The sequence below is a fragment of the Vipera ursinii genome, assembly GCF_947247035.1.
Source record: "Vipera ursinii genome assembly, chromosome: 1".
NCBI lineage: Eukaryota > Metazoa > Chordata > Lepidosauria > Squamata > Viperidae > Vipera > Vipera ursinii.
Window position 1 is genome coordinate 74,411,719 of NC_139512.1, and position 14,633 is coordinate 74,426,351.

Sequence of the window (14,633 nt, forward strand, 5' to 3'; positions counted from 1 at the left end):
TATCCTTTAAGGAAATTCCAGATCTGACTTCTGACCACTTTCTCTTTCAGAAGAGGAAAAGAAAACACAAATAACCATCTGCCCTTGATTCGATGCTTATCAATAGGAAAGGCACAGTTGAGAAGATGTAGTAGTAGGAATGCTGGGGGGGATTCTCCATGTAATGCGAGTGTTCTCAATTTTAAGGGTATCTAAAACCAAGCATAATCAAGCATCTATTTTGGAGAAAAAACTAATGGGAAAAGGATTTCCCAATAGTTGCAGTATTAAAAAGACACCCGTAAACAATTTCAGTGGGAGAATAATGGACAGCAGCAGATGATGACAATAGAATATGTTTCTATATTATTGGAGGTGGAGTTCAGGATAGTCTTGTCACATAAATTATATTGAGAGAAAACACTGTCTGGACTAATAATTCATATCAACCAATTTACATTCTTTACTCACAATAAAATAACAAAAGGCAATGCATAAAGCATTTGTGGATAAGGTGGAAAAAAGGATGGTTCACATTATAGAAAATGAAGGATATGGGGATGGTGTGAATTTTAGTTATGTTTCTGTTTCTTTTTTTAAATTTCTATGGCTGGGTATTTCATATTCCTTTTCTATGTGCTCTGCATAATAGTTTATCCCTGAAAGGTATGCATAATGGGAATATCTCTATTCAGTCTAAAAAATTCTGTACTTCTTCATTTATTCTACTTACTTTTTTTCTTTATCCCCATGATGAATGACCACACTGCAATTACTCAAATCATTAAAAATGTTTCAAGCAGCCAAAAGAAAGATTCGGTTCACAAATTCAAGAACAGTAGACGTGCTAATAGCAGATGTGACAAAAATTCCACAGCATCTAAAACTAGCAAATTTACAGGGACTATGAATTTATCAAACAGAGCATTCCCATCACATGATATTTCATATATGACACGTGGAAACAGTTTTATTTAAATAATTAATATGATTTTCGGGCTGCTAAAGTACCTAGAGATCAATGCTTCTGTCTCTTTGAAATCACTACTATTCCTTTGCCATTTCATTGAAGAATGCCACAAGCTTACTAATTTCACCTTTTTTCTCCAACATTTCTTCATCTGATCTTTAGTTCCTCTGCCATCTTAGCAAACAAAACAAAGCCTGCTATCTAAAAGAGCTACAGCTCTGCCTCTCTGAGAGGACTAGAAATTTGAGTTACTGCCATGCAGGTACAAACCTAATATCAAAATAATGTAATTACCAAATTCTTCCAGGACAAAGACGCCACGCACTGTATTGCACTTTTTAATGTGATTCAGCTCTATGAAAACCTGAAAGAAAACAGGAGGGGAAAAAACACACCATTAGGCTAAACGAGGAAATCATTTCTAAATAATATAAACATAAAAATGCACACCACAGCAGGTATAACTTGAAATGTTTGGGATGTTGTAGTTCATACGATTAATCAAGCTACAATTATTTAAACCAAAAGAAAGAGGAGTTTTAAAAGAAATACGGAAAACTTGCCACAGTGCTAGAAATCAACAAACAACTTAAAAGGCTAAGAAGCTAAGACAGCAGAAGATGAAGTACCTTCCGCTCCTTGCAGGAGGAGAAAGCATGGAAGAGAAACGAAGGAGTTAGTAACTCTGACATAATTCAACATTGCTACTCCCTTCAGGCACTCAGTAAAGAAAGAAAGGGAAACCACACACCTCAAAATACAACAAAAGAAGGAAGGGACAAAGAATATTCCCAATTTTGGCCTCTCATTTGTAATCTTCTCCCATCCCATCCAATGTCTACCGCTCCATGCATCCTCCTCCAGCACAGAGGGCAGGCAAGAGGTGCCATGCTTCCCACCCCAACCAGTTGTCGGCTACTTTTCCATACTGGATAAAGCTTCCTTTCAGGATTTATGGACTGCACCTTGACACAAAGTGGCCAAGAAAACAGAGGTTATCAAAAACGCAACAGATTTTTTTTATTTCTGTCTGAATCAGAAATGAAATCTGTAAAATGGGCAAGAGTTCCGATTGTTATGCTCCTTTTAATGGCCACAGCATCGTTTCCCACATCCACCCACATCCTCCAAAATGTAATGCCGTTACCTCAGTCAGAATGAGGAGCAATTGATTATTTACAAGGAAGGGATGCAGAAAGAAAATCTATACAAAAGAATATTTACACTTGTTTTTACCAATAATTGAAATTCCCAAGTATTTCTTAGAATGGTACTGATATCAATTCCAAAGAATAAAAATGGAAGACAGTCTTTTTATTGTGATGGGATGGGTGGAAAAAATAAATGTGTCATGGAAATTTATCTTAAGATGATAACCAGTTTTGTTTAAACACCTCAAATGCTACTTAAACACGTGCAGGGCCAGATAATAGTATTTTCTTTTTAAAAAAAAGCTCATAAAACGGCAAATATTTGTAAAATTATTTTAGTACAAATGAAAAAATACTATAATTACTGTAAAAGTTTCTTATAATTTCAGAAATTAGAAAAGGTTATGTTATACTCATACTACCAAACAAGTATTATGACATTTTCATTACAATTAGCTAACAGCTAGCAATAGGGATTCTCTCTTTGGTAACAAAACATTATACTGGATAATGGGGGAAAATAAGATTGTCTTTGGAGAAAATCTTCCAGGCTAATAGAGCAAGAATCACATTTCATAATGCTGATCCAGGGGAAAATAGAATCTTTGTAGAAATAGAAGAATTTTCCCTTTTTCTACTATCCCCTACACCACACACAATCCTGCTTCAGAGGACTAAACAACCACTTGATACAAACTTTGGAGGGCCTTTACAGGTGCTTGAAATTCTTAAAACAAACTTTAATCTTATTGAATGGGAACAACAATTAAATGAGGCTAGGAACAGAATAGATATTTATAAGAAAAGGTACTTAAAACCTCGATGAACAGGACAACCTAAAATTTCTATTGAAATATGATTGGACCATGTCATGAAGTACTCACAAATTTTTCAGATGTGCAACACTAAACATGAGATGGAGTTGGCATGTGCAATCTCTTTTTAAAATTTCTTCTGCAAATAGTCTTAACAAAAATATATTTTACATCTGACCACCTTTTGAATATGGTTTATATTTTAGTGATGCAAAAAGAAGCATTCATAAATGTATTCCAATGCTAAATTTTATTATACTGCATCCTGATTGTGATAGCTTTAGTTGATCGAACAGATAATTTAAGTCATCTACATTTTTCAGACGGTTATATAATTTTGTTTTAATCAAATGTACATCAATGAATATTTGCTTGAAATATTTAGAAATTATGTGAAGAGAGTATAAGGAAAACTTTAGTAAGTATAAATGTTGATGAAACCTCTGTGTATTGATTTGCTATCAGAATTACCCTTTTTTTAGTTTTCATCTCCCAAAAATGAAATACAGAATTCTAAAAACAACATATAGAGAAACAACATATAGCTCAATCAATTTAAAATAATGGCACACATCCAAATTCTAATATACAGATCTCAAGTTCTGATGGCAATAGGGACTGGGATTGCATCACTAAGGGATGCAGTCGTAAAGCAGGAAGTCACATGACTGCATCCCTTAGGTGATAGCAATCCCAGTTATTTTAACCCCAAGACACATGGGTCATTAAATGGGAAGCAGAGGGAGTTCTAGTTAAAAAGCCTAAGAGGTGCCACAGGGGAATTGGGAGGCCCTAAGAGGCCCAGTGCAGGATACACACAAATTGGGTAAGTATTACATTGTGGCACGAGCTCAGGATGGCTGGGAAAACATGGTGTGAGATGTTTGCATGCATGTGTATGCTTGCAGGGAGGCCAGGGAAAGCGGTACAAGTGCAGGGAAGCTGGGGGGAAAAGGTTCAGGATGAATGTGCGCGTGAGCGCAGGAACTCCAGCAAAAAGAGGGGATGGGTGTATGCATATGTGTATACATGTGCACCAGCTCAATGAGATAGGGGAAAGAGGGCGTGGAATGTACGTATGCAAGCACAAGGGAGCTGGGAAAGAGGACACATGCATGCATGTGTATGAGTGCAAGGAGGCCAGGGAAGGAAGGTGCTAGTGGGTGTGTGCATGTGTACAAGTACAGGCAGTTTAGGAAAGGAGGGTCCTTGTGGGCACGAGCAAAGAAAAGACTCAGTTTGAGGGAGACTGACCTGAGTGACTTGTGACCTTCCTTGCTGACTTCCCTATTGACTTTATATGTGGGAAGCTGGCAAAAAAGGTTGGCAACACCAATCATGATCGTAGGATGCCACAACCAGTCATAAGTATGAGAAGGTTGCCAAGCGCCCAAATTTTGTTCATGTAATCCTGGAGGCACACAGCAGCCTGAGCAAGAATGCAAATAACGTGATAGAACTGAACATTTATAGCCAAACCTGTTCTTCTATAACTACCATATAGGCAAATTTATTTCCTGTTCAAATAAATAAAACTAAAACTAAATTTTTAGGGAGAAATGTTCATTTTAATAAGAGATATCCATGCTAGTTATAAATAAAATGTTTAATCTTTTGGAAAAAAAACCCTACAATTGCCATTAGTTTAATTACTAGTTTTAGACATTGGATTAGACCCTGCCAGCTGCAAGAAACCAGAATGACTATGTGAGCAGATCAAAGTAGTTTCTTTATTGTTATTCTCCTATTTACAAAAATCCCACCAGACTAAGTGCATTCTCTTGGGAATGGGCAGATAAAGGCTTCAGGGGTCTGGTCTCTGTCACTCTCCCGCATGTCTCAAAGATACTTTTGCAAAAGGCAACTGAACTATGTTTTTTTTCCTTGAGGAAGAAGACGTTTCACTTCTCATCCAAGAAGCTTCATCAGTTCTGACCCTCAGAAGTGATGAACTTCTTGGATGAGAAGCGAAATGTCTTCTTCCTCAAGGAAAAAAAAACATAGTCCAGTTACCTTTTGAAAAAGCAACTTTGAGACAACCATGACCTGGATGACTGAAAATCTCCACAGACACATCCTCCCATGGAACGATTCCGAGCTAGGCTGGCCTGCTTCTTTACTTCCCTTGCTACTCTATTTGGAGATTCCACCACAATCCTAATCCCTTTTATCATTCTGAACCATTTTGCTCACCAGTCTATGGCCTGATCTATGAAAAAATACTGATTTTTTTGTAAAAAATATTTGATAAATTTAGATAGTCTATAGCAGGGGTCTTCAAACTCGGCCCTTTTATGACTCATGGACTTCAACTCCCAGAATTCCTCAGCTAGCATGTCTGGCTGAGGAATTCTGGGAGTTGAAGTCCATGAGTCATAAAAGGGCCGAGTTTGAAGACCGCTGGTCTATAAGCATCCATGATCTGCAACAATTTAAATAATAGCCATTGGCTTTTTAGTAACCATTTTCAAACTTATAGTAAATTAATAAGCATTGGAAGGGGCAGTTAATAAGTATATGAAAATATGCAGGAATTATAATAAATTGTGGAAATAGGATTTTTTTTTACACAATTCCCACTGTTTTTAAAATTTCACCTCCTGAAGTTGTAACAACAGATTTACTTCTTGCCATCTAATATTAATAACATGTTAATAAAAGTATATTAAAGACTAGTATTTAATAAGATATCTTTCTATAACAATATATTATTTAATGGATTTATAAATGGACTAGCCAACCAGCTGCATCTGTGAGGAAAATCCCTCTTCCCTTTGACAGGACTTCTACTTTATTCCTACTGAGACTCACCCAGCAGTAATAATAATAATGTCAGCAGCTTTCCAAGTATATATTTTTCCTGCACAGAGATTTTCATTCTCTATGACTTATAATAACATCCATCAAATTACCAGTCATCTATAAACCAGCAGTTTTCTTGCCTGCAAGCTTTGAGGTTCATAAATTTCAGTATCTTCCATGGAAGATGTATTCTAAAAAATGCTACCTGAATGCTCATTGAACATTCAGCAGGGTTGGCTAACACAGCAGGTATATCTTTAAAAAAAGGGATGGGCAAACCTCTGGTAAGAAAGGGATAATTTAACATATTGGAGATGGATGAGAGTCTCATGATATATCACCAATAGGTAGCGGAGCTTGGGGGGGGTACCTTTATTTGAAAGCTGTGATATATCTATTTTAAAACATTTTAACAAAGCAATTATTCAAGTCTTTGTTGAATTTCTTGCTCAAATCATTGATTAAATTGCCTAGAATGCTTGTAATGTCATGTCTCAATCAATAAGGGTTTCTGTACTTCATCCAACAGATTCACATCATTATTCCCTATTTTGGGAAAGTCTGCATCTTTGCAAATGTTCTTAGTATGTTTTGCTTGGCGTATTTTTCTTAGAAGCAAACTGTACTAAAATAAATTTTCAGTAACAAAGGTATTTTAAAATAAATATAATAGTATATCAGTTAATATCCATTGCGTAGTCCCCTCCAATTACTAATTAATTTTCTAGTTATCATTTTATTTATAAATAAAAATTATGAACTTTATAGGCTTTCAGACTCCCATACTATTTTGGATGACATACAATTAGCAACTTATGCATGTATGGGTGTGTGGGTATTGGTGTATACACACATACACACAGGGCTTTTTTCCTCATAGAACGCTCAGAACGGAGTTCTGGCACCTTTTTTGGATGGAACCTTGTAGGGTAGGCAAGGTGGGTTGTATGACACATGTGAGTTCCGGCGCCTTTTTCTTTTACAAAAAAAGCACTGCATACACATATACATATATACATGTGTATACACACTTATAAATGATGCAACAGACAGGAAGTAATCAAAATCTAAACCAAACAAGCAAAAATGAAGCAAGCATTTATAATAATCTAAGATTAATATATAGACCAATAATGTACTTGTCATCAAAGTCCTATCCCCAGGATAAATACAGAAACCAATAAATTGTATTTTAATTTTATGCTCTTGACAAAAAGGTAATTTGGGTAAGGCAAGACTTGAGAGATTTTCCAAAGAATGAATTATTGTTGTTTAGGTACAAAATTCTGCATTAAAATGAAATGGAATAGCCCATAATTCATTTAAAAAAGAAAAGTGATAAATCTGCTTATGCTTATAAGATTTTCCTACAGCTTCGCTATCAATCACTTTAATAGAATGCTTTGAGTTACAACTTTATCGTTCTTGTAAATCACTGAATGCTTACTTTTATTTAGAAATTCTTTCCCAAAGTAGCATACCAGCATTAGAACTCTTATAATTATGTTCTTCCAATAGTTCGAACGAGGATACTATACTCCAATGCAGTGTTTCTCAATCTTAGCAGCTTAAAGATGTGTACCTGGGAAATGCTTAAAGCCATGCTGGCTGGGGAATTCAGGAGTTGAGATCCATTTGCCTTAAAGCTGTCAAGAATGAGAAACGTTGTTCCAATGATATGTTGTTCTTTAAAAGTAACGCCAATTCCAATATACCTTTCAGGAAAAGTCATAGGAGAAAACATCACAGAAGTTTCCCATTCTCCACTACCTTCTCTCAGAATTCAACTCATTGAGGATGCAAGCAGGCATTATCATCACAACACAGGTGGGAATCAACTCTCTGCCATAGTCTCCCACTAGGCTTTAGACCAGCAGCTGCCGAAGCAACACAGAACTAGAGCAGTGTTTCTCCATTTTGGTAAATTTAAGATGTCTAGACTTTAATTCCCAGATTCCTTGGCTGGTTGGGCAATTCTGGAAGTTGAAGTTCAGTCGTCTTAAAGTTGCCAAGATCAAAAAGCACTGTAATAGAGCAACTGTTAGAAATTGGCTTCATTTGATGGCTTTGAATTATTTCATTTCTGTGCTTCGTAGCTGTAATTCTCCAACACATTCAAAAGAAGGGATCCAGAATGCAATATTTTTAGACTTGGGAGACATTTGGAATCAGTGGCACAGTCTCAAAATGGCTACTGTGGAGGGTATGACTCTTCACAAAACATTTATCTTCAACATAACAACAAAACACATTGTCCAAACTCCACCTCTTCTCACTTCTGTTTCATCTCATCTTGAAAACTGCTTTAAAAATGGATTTCCCTAAAAACCACTTCTTCCAGTTTTAACAATCATTTGAGTATAAAAAATTAATACGTAACACATAACCTGTACCTAAGGTTTGCACCTAATGTATTGTTGATGTGTGTGATCTGTCAACATTTGCCTTTCAGGATTCATTATTACTGATTTCAGAAAGGAGCAAGGGAAGAGGACAGCTACACAGTTTGGTTATGGAGTTTGGGGGAGACTTACTCTGTACATGATATAAATTGCCAATCCCATTTTAATCTTTTTCTCTGCTCTTCCTTGGCTTTCCTTCCCTATAATTGTCAATGCCATATTATTTTGTTAACTCTATTTATGCATTTTTCATTTTATATTCTAAGAATTTTGACACAATAATACGTTGTTCATTCATCTGGGACTTGGAATCAGGCATGAATGAATATATACCCATGTGGCACTGCACCACTAAATTAGGGAAGAATGAAAAAGTACAGTTGCACTCTTTAATAGTTGCACATAATTTCAGCTGAAAAGCAACTTGTCTTCTGAGCACTGCATGTAGCTGCAGTGTAAATTGCAAAGGAACCTTCACATGCATGTATATTTTCAATGCATGTATTTTCAGAGGTTCTGAATCACAGTCCAGGGTTCTCAGAGGCACCAAAAACAATTAAACTTACCAAAGTAAATAAAATAAAGACAATTGCACAAAAGACTGAATGACAAATTTAACTTCTCTCCTCTGCCTCATTCTCACACACTCTTACACACAGATACACAAGCACACAAAACCCTAAAACTGATTGTACATTATTTGCAAAACAAACATGAACATGAAGCAAAATAAAATCACTGAAAAAGACAAGCAAAAAGAACATACATCTAAAGAAAGAAAAACTGGCACGTAATTCCATTTGTGTTTCCTCTATACCCAGAGATAAAAGCTCTATTAATAAAGGGAGCAAAGTAAGATATCTGTATTACTGTGAGAAAATCTCTCTACCTGGTATGTTGGCCAGAGTACTTTTAACCACAAAGAAGAACATATGATGCAGGACAACTATTTAAAAAAACAACTTGCAATTCCCAATTCTAGATCACTTTTTTCATGTAATGAGAATCAGTATAAATAAACCAGATATAAGTGGTAATAAAACTGCTTTGTAATGTTTGGCCAATATATTTCAGTGCCACATTTATGTAAACTGTCAGAGCATACCCAATATTGTTAAATGTTGCTTGAGGTGCTTTGCGGAAATCTAACAGCCAAATGCACATCATCATCTCAATGGCTATTTTTCAGTTAAAACACTTGCTTCATTTGAGCGAAGAAAGAATGAATGAATAAACTCACTATAAATTAATTACAAATAAACTGAAGCCCGTGTTTCTGAAAATACCATTCTTATTATTTTTACTGAAGTTTATAAACGGTCAAAAGTTCCCATATTTATTCATTTAAATATTCCCATATTTATTCATCTGCTTTTCATTATTAACAACAATTCTAAAGCAGATTTAAAAATTTAACTGTTCTACCTAACAAGAAGAACCTGTCATTTTAAAAGGAAAAAAAATATTGATAGCTATGACATTTCTCTTTCCCTTTTCTGGTATAGGGAAGAGGAAACACGTTTACTGGTGTTCTTCAAAAAACGTTCATGCTACTATAAGACTTGTTACAGGCAATTTCCTACCTGACTATGCATGAATTTCAAATTAATTCCTTCCAGTGTGACTTGGAGAAGGCCTCCTTCACCAGTTTTCATATCCTGTACGGGAAATTCCCCACCAAGTTCAGGCCCTATCACACAAACAGAAAATAAAGAGGAAAATAAAATTTAAAAATACACATAAACACCAAATCATTAACACAAAAAGGACTAATTTTCTAGCATATAATCCTCCTTCCAAAACAGAACCTCAGGATAATGTAAGTTTCTACTGCAAAGATGCAGAAGATCTCTCGAGGCAGAGTCATAATGTGATAGGGCTCTTCTTCGGGACATTAGAGTGCATTTCTTCAGCCCTTGAGATGGAAAGAAGAGAAAATATGCCAGCACAGTTTGCCTTGCCTCATCGCTGAGCAACATTTTGCCTCAATTAACACAGTCAAGGAGGAACATCTTACAGTTTTAGTGCAAGAAATAACTAGGGGCTTCCCCTGGCTCCCTCTACCATTTGCTCTTTACCATGTTATTTAGTGTATGGCGATCTTACATGAGCCAGAAGACTATAATGCTAATACAGAGTAGTTGTTTAGATGCCTAAGACTGCATGTGATCATCCATATCATCAGTTGGCTTAGAAAATTGGTCACTTTGATAGGGGCTGGAGCTAGAAGAAGATAAGCAGTGTCCTGATAAATCAGACCTCTGGCCTATCTGGTCCAGTTCTGCATTCTCATAGTGGCCAAACAATTGCACAAGAAACCAACTAGTTCCTCAGCAGATGGCCTTCAATAGCAGTCATATTACCCACGAGGGCAATAACAACTGATCCCCATGGCTTCCATGAATTCATCCAACCTTTTTTTTTTAAGCCAATCTACTTGGTAGCCCACACCACATCGTTTAGAAATAAATTTCAAAGTTGAATTACATGTTGTGTAAAAAAATATCCTTTTGTCAGCTTTGTTTCTTCCAGGATCCAATTTTATTAGCTCTAGTATTTTGTAAAGGAGAACACAGCTTTTCCTTGTCTACTTTATCCATACTACATATAGCTTTTTGCATCTCTTATTTACCTCCTTTCTAGATCAAAAAGGCTCAAATCTCCTAGGGAAGCTGCTCCGACTCCTTGATCATCTTTGTTGCCCTTCTCTGCACTTTCTCTAAGTCCGCTTATACCTTTTTTAAGGTGTGGCAATCAGAACTGCACAGAATATTCCAGATGTGATTATGCCACTGACCAAAAGCTACATTAACAAGCAGCTAACTTGTTTTGTTGTTATAAAAGCTTGTGGTATCATTAGCAACACGTCAAACTGTTCTGTTTTTTTTTGTTGTGGTGTTGCTCCTTCTGCATTTCAGTCTTTAGATATACTGTATTTTTCTCTGTGTGGCTCCTGCACAACTGTTATCAAAACTGATGTTTGTATAACTTTTGTTAGTATTGTACTGATATCCCACATTTTCTATAGGAGTTCAAAACTGTATCCGTGGCACTCCCTCTTCCAATTTTTCCTCCCAACAACTCTCTGAAGTAAGTTGGGCTGAGAGAAGAATGATTGGCCCAAAGCTACCACTGAGATTCTGTGGCTGAGGCTGGGCCTTTTGATTGACCAATGCCAATCCAACATATTATCTATTATATCACACTGGCTTATAATTGATACTATATACAGAGCAAAATTCAAAGAATCACATTTACATATAAGCAACTAACACAATAAACACACATGAAACAGATTCATACTTTCACACTTCCAAATTATATATATTTTGACCCAGGAATGCCTTGGGAAGAAAAGCAATGCCTTGAAAGTATGAATAGGCATCAGCGTCTTTTTAGCAGCAAACATGTTAAAGTGAAGGTTACTACCATTGCAGAACATCAGACATCTTTCCTAATATAATCAAGGGGTGATTATGTACATTTTACCGATTTGAAAAATAGGTATACGCAGCTCTATAACAGAGATATAGGAAGGGGACAAAGGAAATTTTACTCTCTAACACTTGCATAAATGATACAGACATAAGTTTGGATCTTATTTCAGCATTTTAGAGGATGCCTTTCTCCTGATCCTTTTCTTTAACTCATCTTTCAATGAGTCATAAAAGAATTAAGGATCATTAAGGCTTGTAGAGTAAATTATAGGTAGTCTTCCCTGTAATGGCATGTGGGAATGACATTGAGACAGAAAACATAACCAAATGAGCTAATTCCACTTTATTGTAAAGCTACATTACTAGAATGTTGCACTTTAACTTGGGATGGTAGATTGACTACTTTTTTTCCTCTCCATTTCCCTTATAGAGTGGAGAGATAGAAATTTCAAAAGCATACTGTAAGCTGCTTGTATAGCACACCTGCAGCTCCTAGCCCTGGGCTCTCATTACAATCACTTTCCTTTTGATGTGCAAAAGACCAAACAGCTTACTTTCTTGCAATCCTTTTTCCTTCAATCTATCTGCTCTGCAAAGAAGGGAAGGAAAAAAGAAAAAAAAACCTATAGATCAGGTACAGGATGTATACTGACTCTAATGGTGATCACATGACTAAGCAATGGGGTGAAGGTCATAAATGAGCCTTAGTAAAGTATCTAATATACTTCTCTCTACCCTATTCCTTAATTGGAATTAGTTGATATATGTTCATTTCATTCTCAAGCAATAATCATGCAGTAATGTAGTGTGTGTGTGTGTGTGTGTGTGTGTGTGTGTGTGTGTGTAGTCGGAAACGACAAGCACGCATGTATATATATATGTATGTATGTATGTGTATACACACACACACACACACACACATATATATGTGACTGATGAGAACATAAAGAGTTCGAAATGATCATCTCAGCCTCCCAAAATTCTTTATTAGCAATTTGAATAATTTGCACAAATAATGAGCTGTCATAAGTTGACTATATCCTGTGGATAAGCCTTGAGTCAGGCCAAAACAGGAATGAAAGAGTTAATTAGCAAGGTACATTCAAAAAGCCTTGACAAATACTTAACACACATTTGCCTTGCCTTCTAGCTAATAAAAGAGAGAAAGAACCTGTGGCTCAGGAAGTTAAAACAACTGCCTAATATATAATCAGCCCAGGTTCGAATCTCAGATAAAGGGTATGACTGACTGATGAGAACATAAAGAGTTCGAAATGATCATCTCAGCCTCCCAAAATTCTTTATTAGCAATTTGAATAATTTGCACAAATAATGAGCTGTCATAAGTTGACTATATCCTGTGGATAAGCCTTGAGTCGGGCCAAAACAGGAATGAAAGAGTTAATTAGCAAGGTACATTCAAAAAGCCTTGACAAATACTTAACATATATATATATATATATGAGGTTCAAGGTGTTAGTTATGACTTACAAAGCCCTTCATGGCATGGGTCCGGATTACCTACCGTAACACCTGCGACCGGCGTCAACTTCCCTCCGTCCAGTGCGCTCCCACAGAGAGGGCCTCCTCAGGGTGCCGCCGATCAAAGAATGCCGATTGGTGACCCCCAGGGGGAGAGCGTTCTCTGTGGGTGCGCCAGACCTCTGGAACCACTTACCGGTTGAGCTCCGCACGGCCCCCGACCTTCGCTCCTTCCGGCGCGGGATGGGGTTGGGTTTTTAAAACTAGTTTTAACTTTAATATGTATTGATTTTATGGGCATGATGTTTAATGGTTTTTTAATTTTTGTATTCGATTTTTATTGCGTATTGCCCTGTTCACCGCCCTGAGTCCGGGAGAAGGGCGGTATACAAATCAAATTATTAAATTAAATTAAATATATATATATAACTTACCTGTTCCAGCAGTCCGGCCTGGCCTGATAGCTCTAATTGGGGTCCCAGTATGTTTTTTACTATTGTTTTTTTTCACTATTGTTCATTCTGTATGCCTACCTTATTCTGTACACCGCCCCGAGTCCCTCGGGAGAAGGGCGGTTTATAAAAACAAATATATATATATATATATATATATATATATATATATATATATATATATATATATATATATATATATATATATATATATATATATATATATATATATATATATATATATATATATATATATATATATATATATTTGTTTTCTGAGGTTTTCACGGGTGCCTGTATGTGGATCCTTGGTTTTTCGGGTTTTTCCCCGCGTAGAACTAAAGGTGTAGGCGCAACGTTTCGACGGAATCCCAGGCTGGTGGCTTTAGCTTCCTTCTTCTGGGAGAAGCATGTGGCTGGGATGACGGATGGGATTCCGTCTAATCCCATCCGTCTCTCTCTCTCTCTCTCTATATATATATATATATAGAGAGAGAGAGAGAGGGGGGGGGTATGTGTGTGTACATAATAATATACACATACATATATTCATAGCGTCCAAAAATGAAATAATTCCATTTTGCTAAACTGGATAAAATAGTAAGTTTAATACTTTCAGATCTTTAACAAAAAGCTCTACATAAATGCTCTAATAATGCTTGTCATTTAAAAACAAAAACTAAAATCTTACCTGGCTTTATGCTCTGTTGTCTTGCAGCTGCTCTTTCCATACTGTCTTTTACACAATAATATAATTCCCGGCACTATAGCAAATTAAAATAAAAGGAAATAAAATGGTAAGTACAGCATGGAATAAACAAAATAGCATAATTGCGAAGGACAGGAAAGACATAAGACAATGTGATTTTTGATGGAACTCCATATCATTCAAATACAACCTTGGAAAATGATGCAGTTGCTTTAATCAGACCCAGGCAGTGCAATGTTCTTCTGAAGTACCTATTCAAATTAAAACTACAGTATAAACCTATGCACTGCATCTTCTCAAAATCTAGTCAAAATGTTAAGAGATAGTTACTGGACCCAAATTGCCCAGGAACTTATGAATGCTTAATATGTGTCCACAACTCATCAGTTTTAATCTAGGGTCAATAACATTATTGCTATTTAGAGCAAAAGCAG

The 14,633-nt window shown here is 36.2% G+C and overlaps 1 protein-coding gene across 7 annotated transcripts in view; it reads right to left on the reverse strand.

Moving 5' to 3' along the window:
• The window catches only part of MADD (MAP kinase activating death domain), a 117,587-nt gene that overhangs the window by 8,520 nt on the left and 94,434 nt on the right, over positions 1–14,633 (reverse strand). For all 7 annotated transcript variants that reach the window (XM_083349011.1, XM_083349012.1, XM_083349009.1 and 4 more), the window contains 3 exons: positions 14,182–14,254; positions 9,703–9,809; positions 1,244–1,313 (listed from right to left, as the gene is read on the reverse strand). In XM_083349011.1, coding sequence (XP_083205137.1) covers positions 1,244–1,313; positions 9,703–9,809; positions 14,182–14,254 — 250 coding nt within the window. The remainder of the gene's footprint in view (positions 1–1,243; positions 1,314–9,702; positions 9,810–14,181; positions 14,255–14,633) is intronic.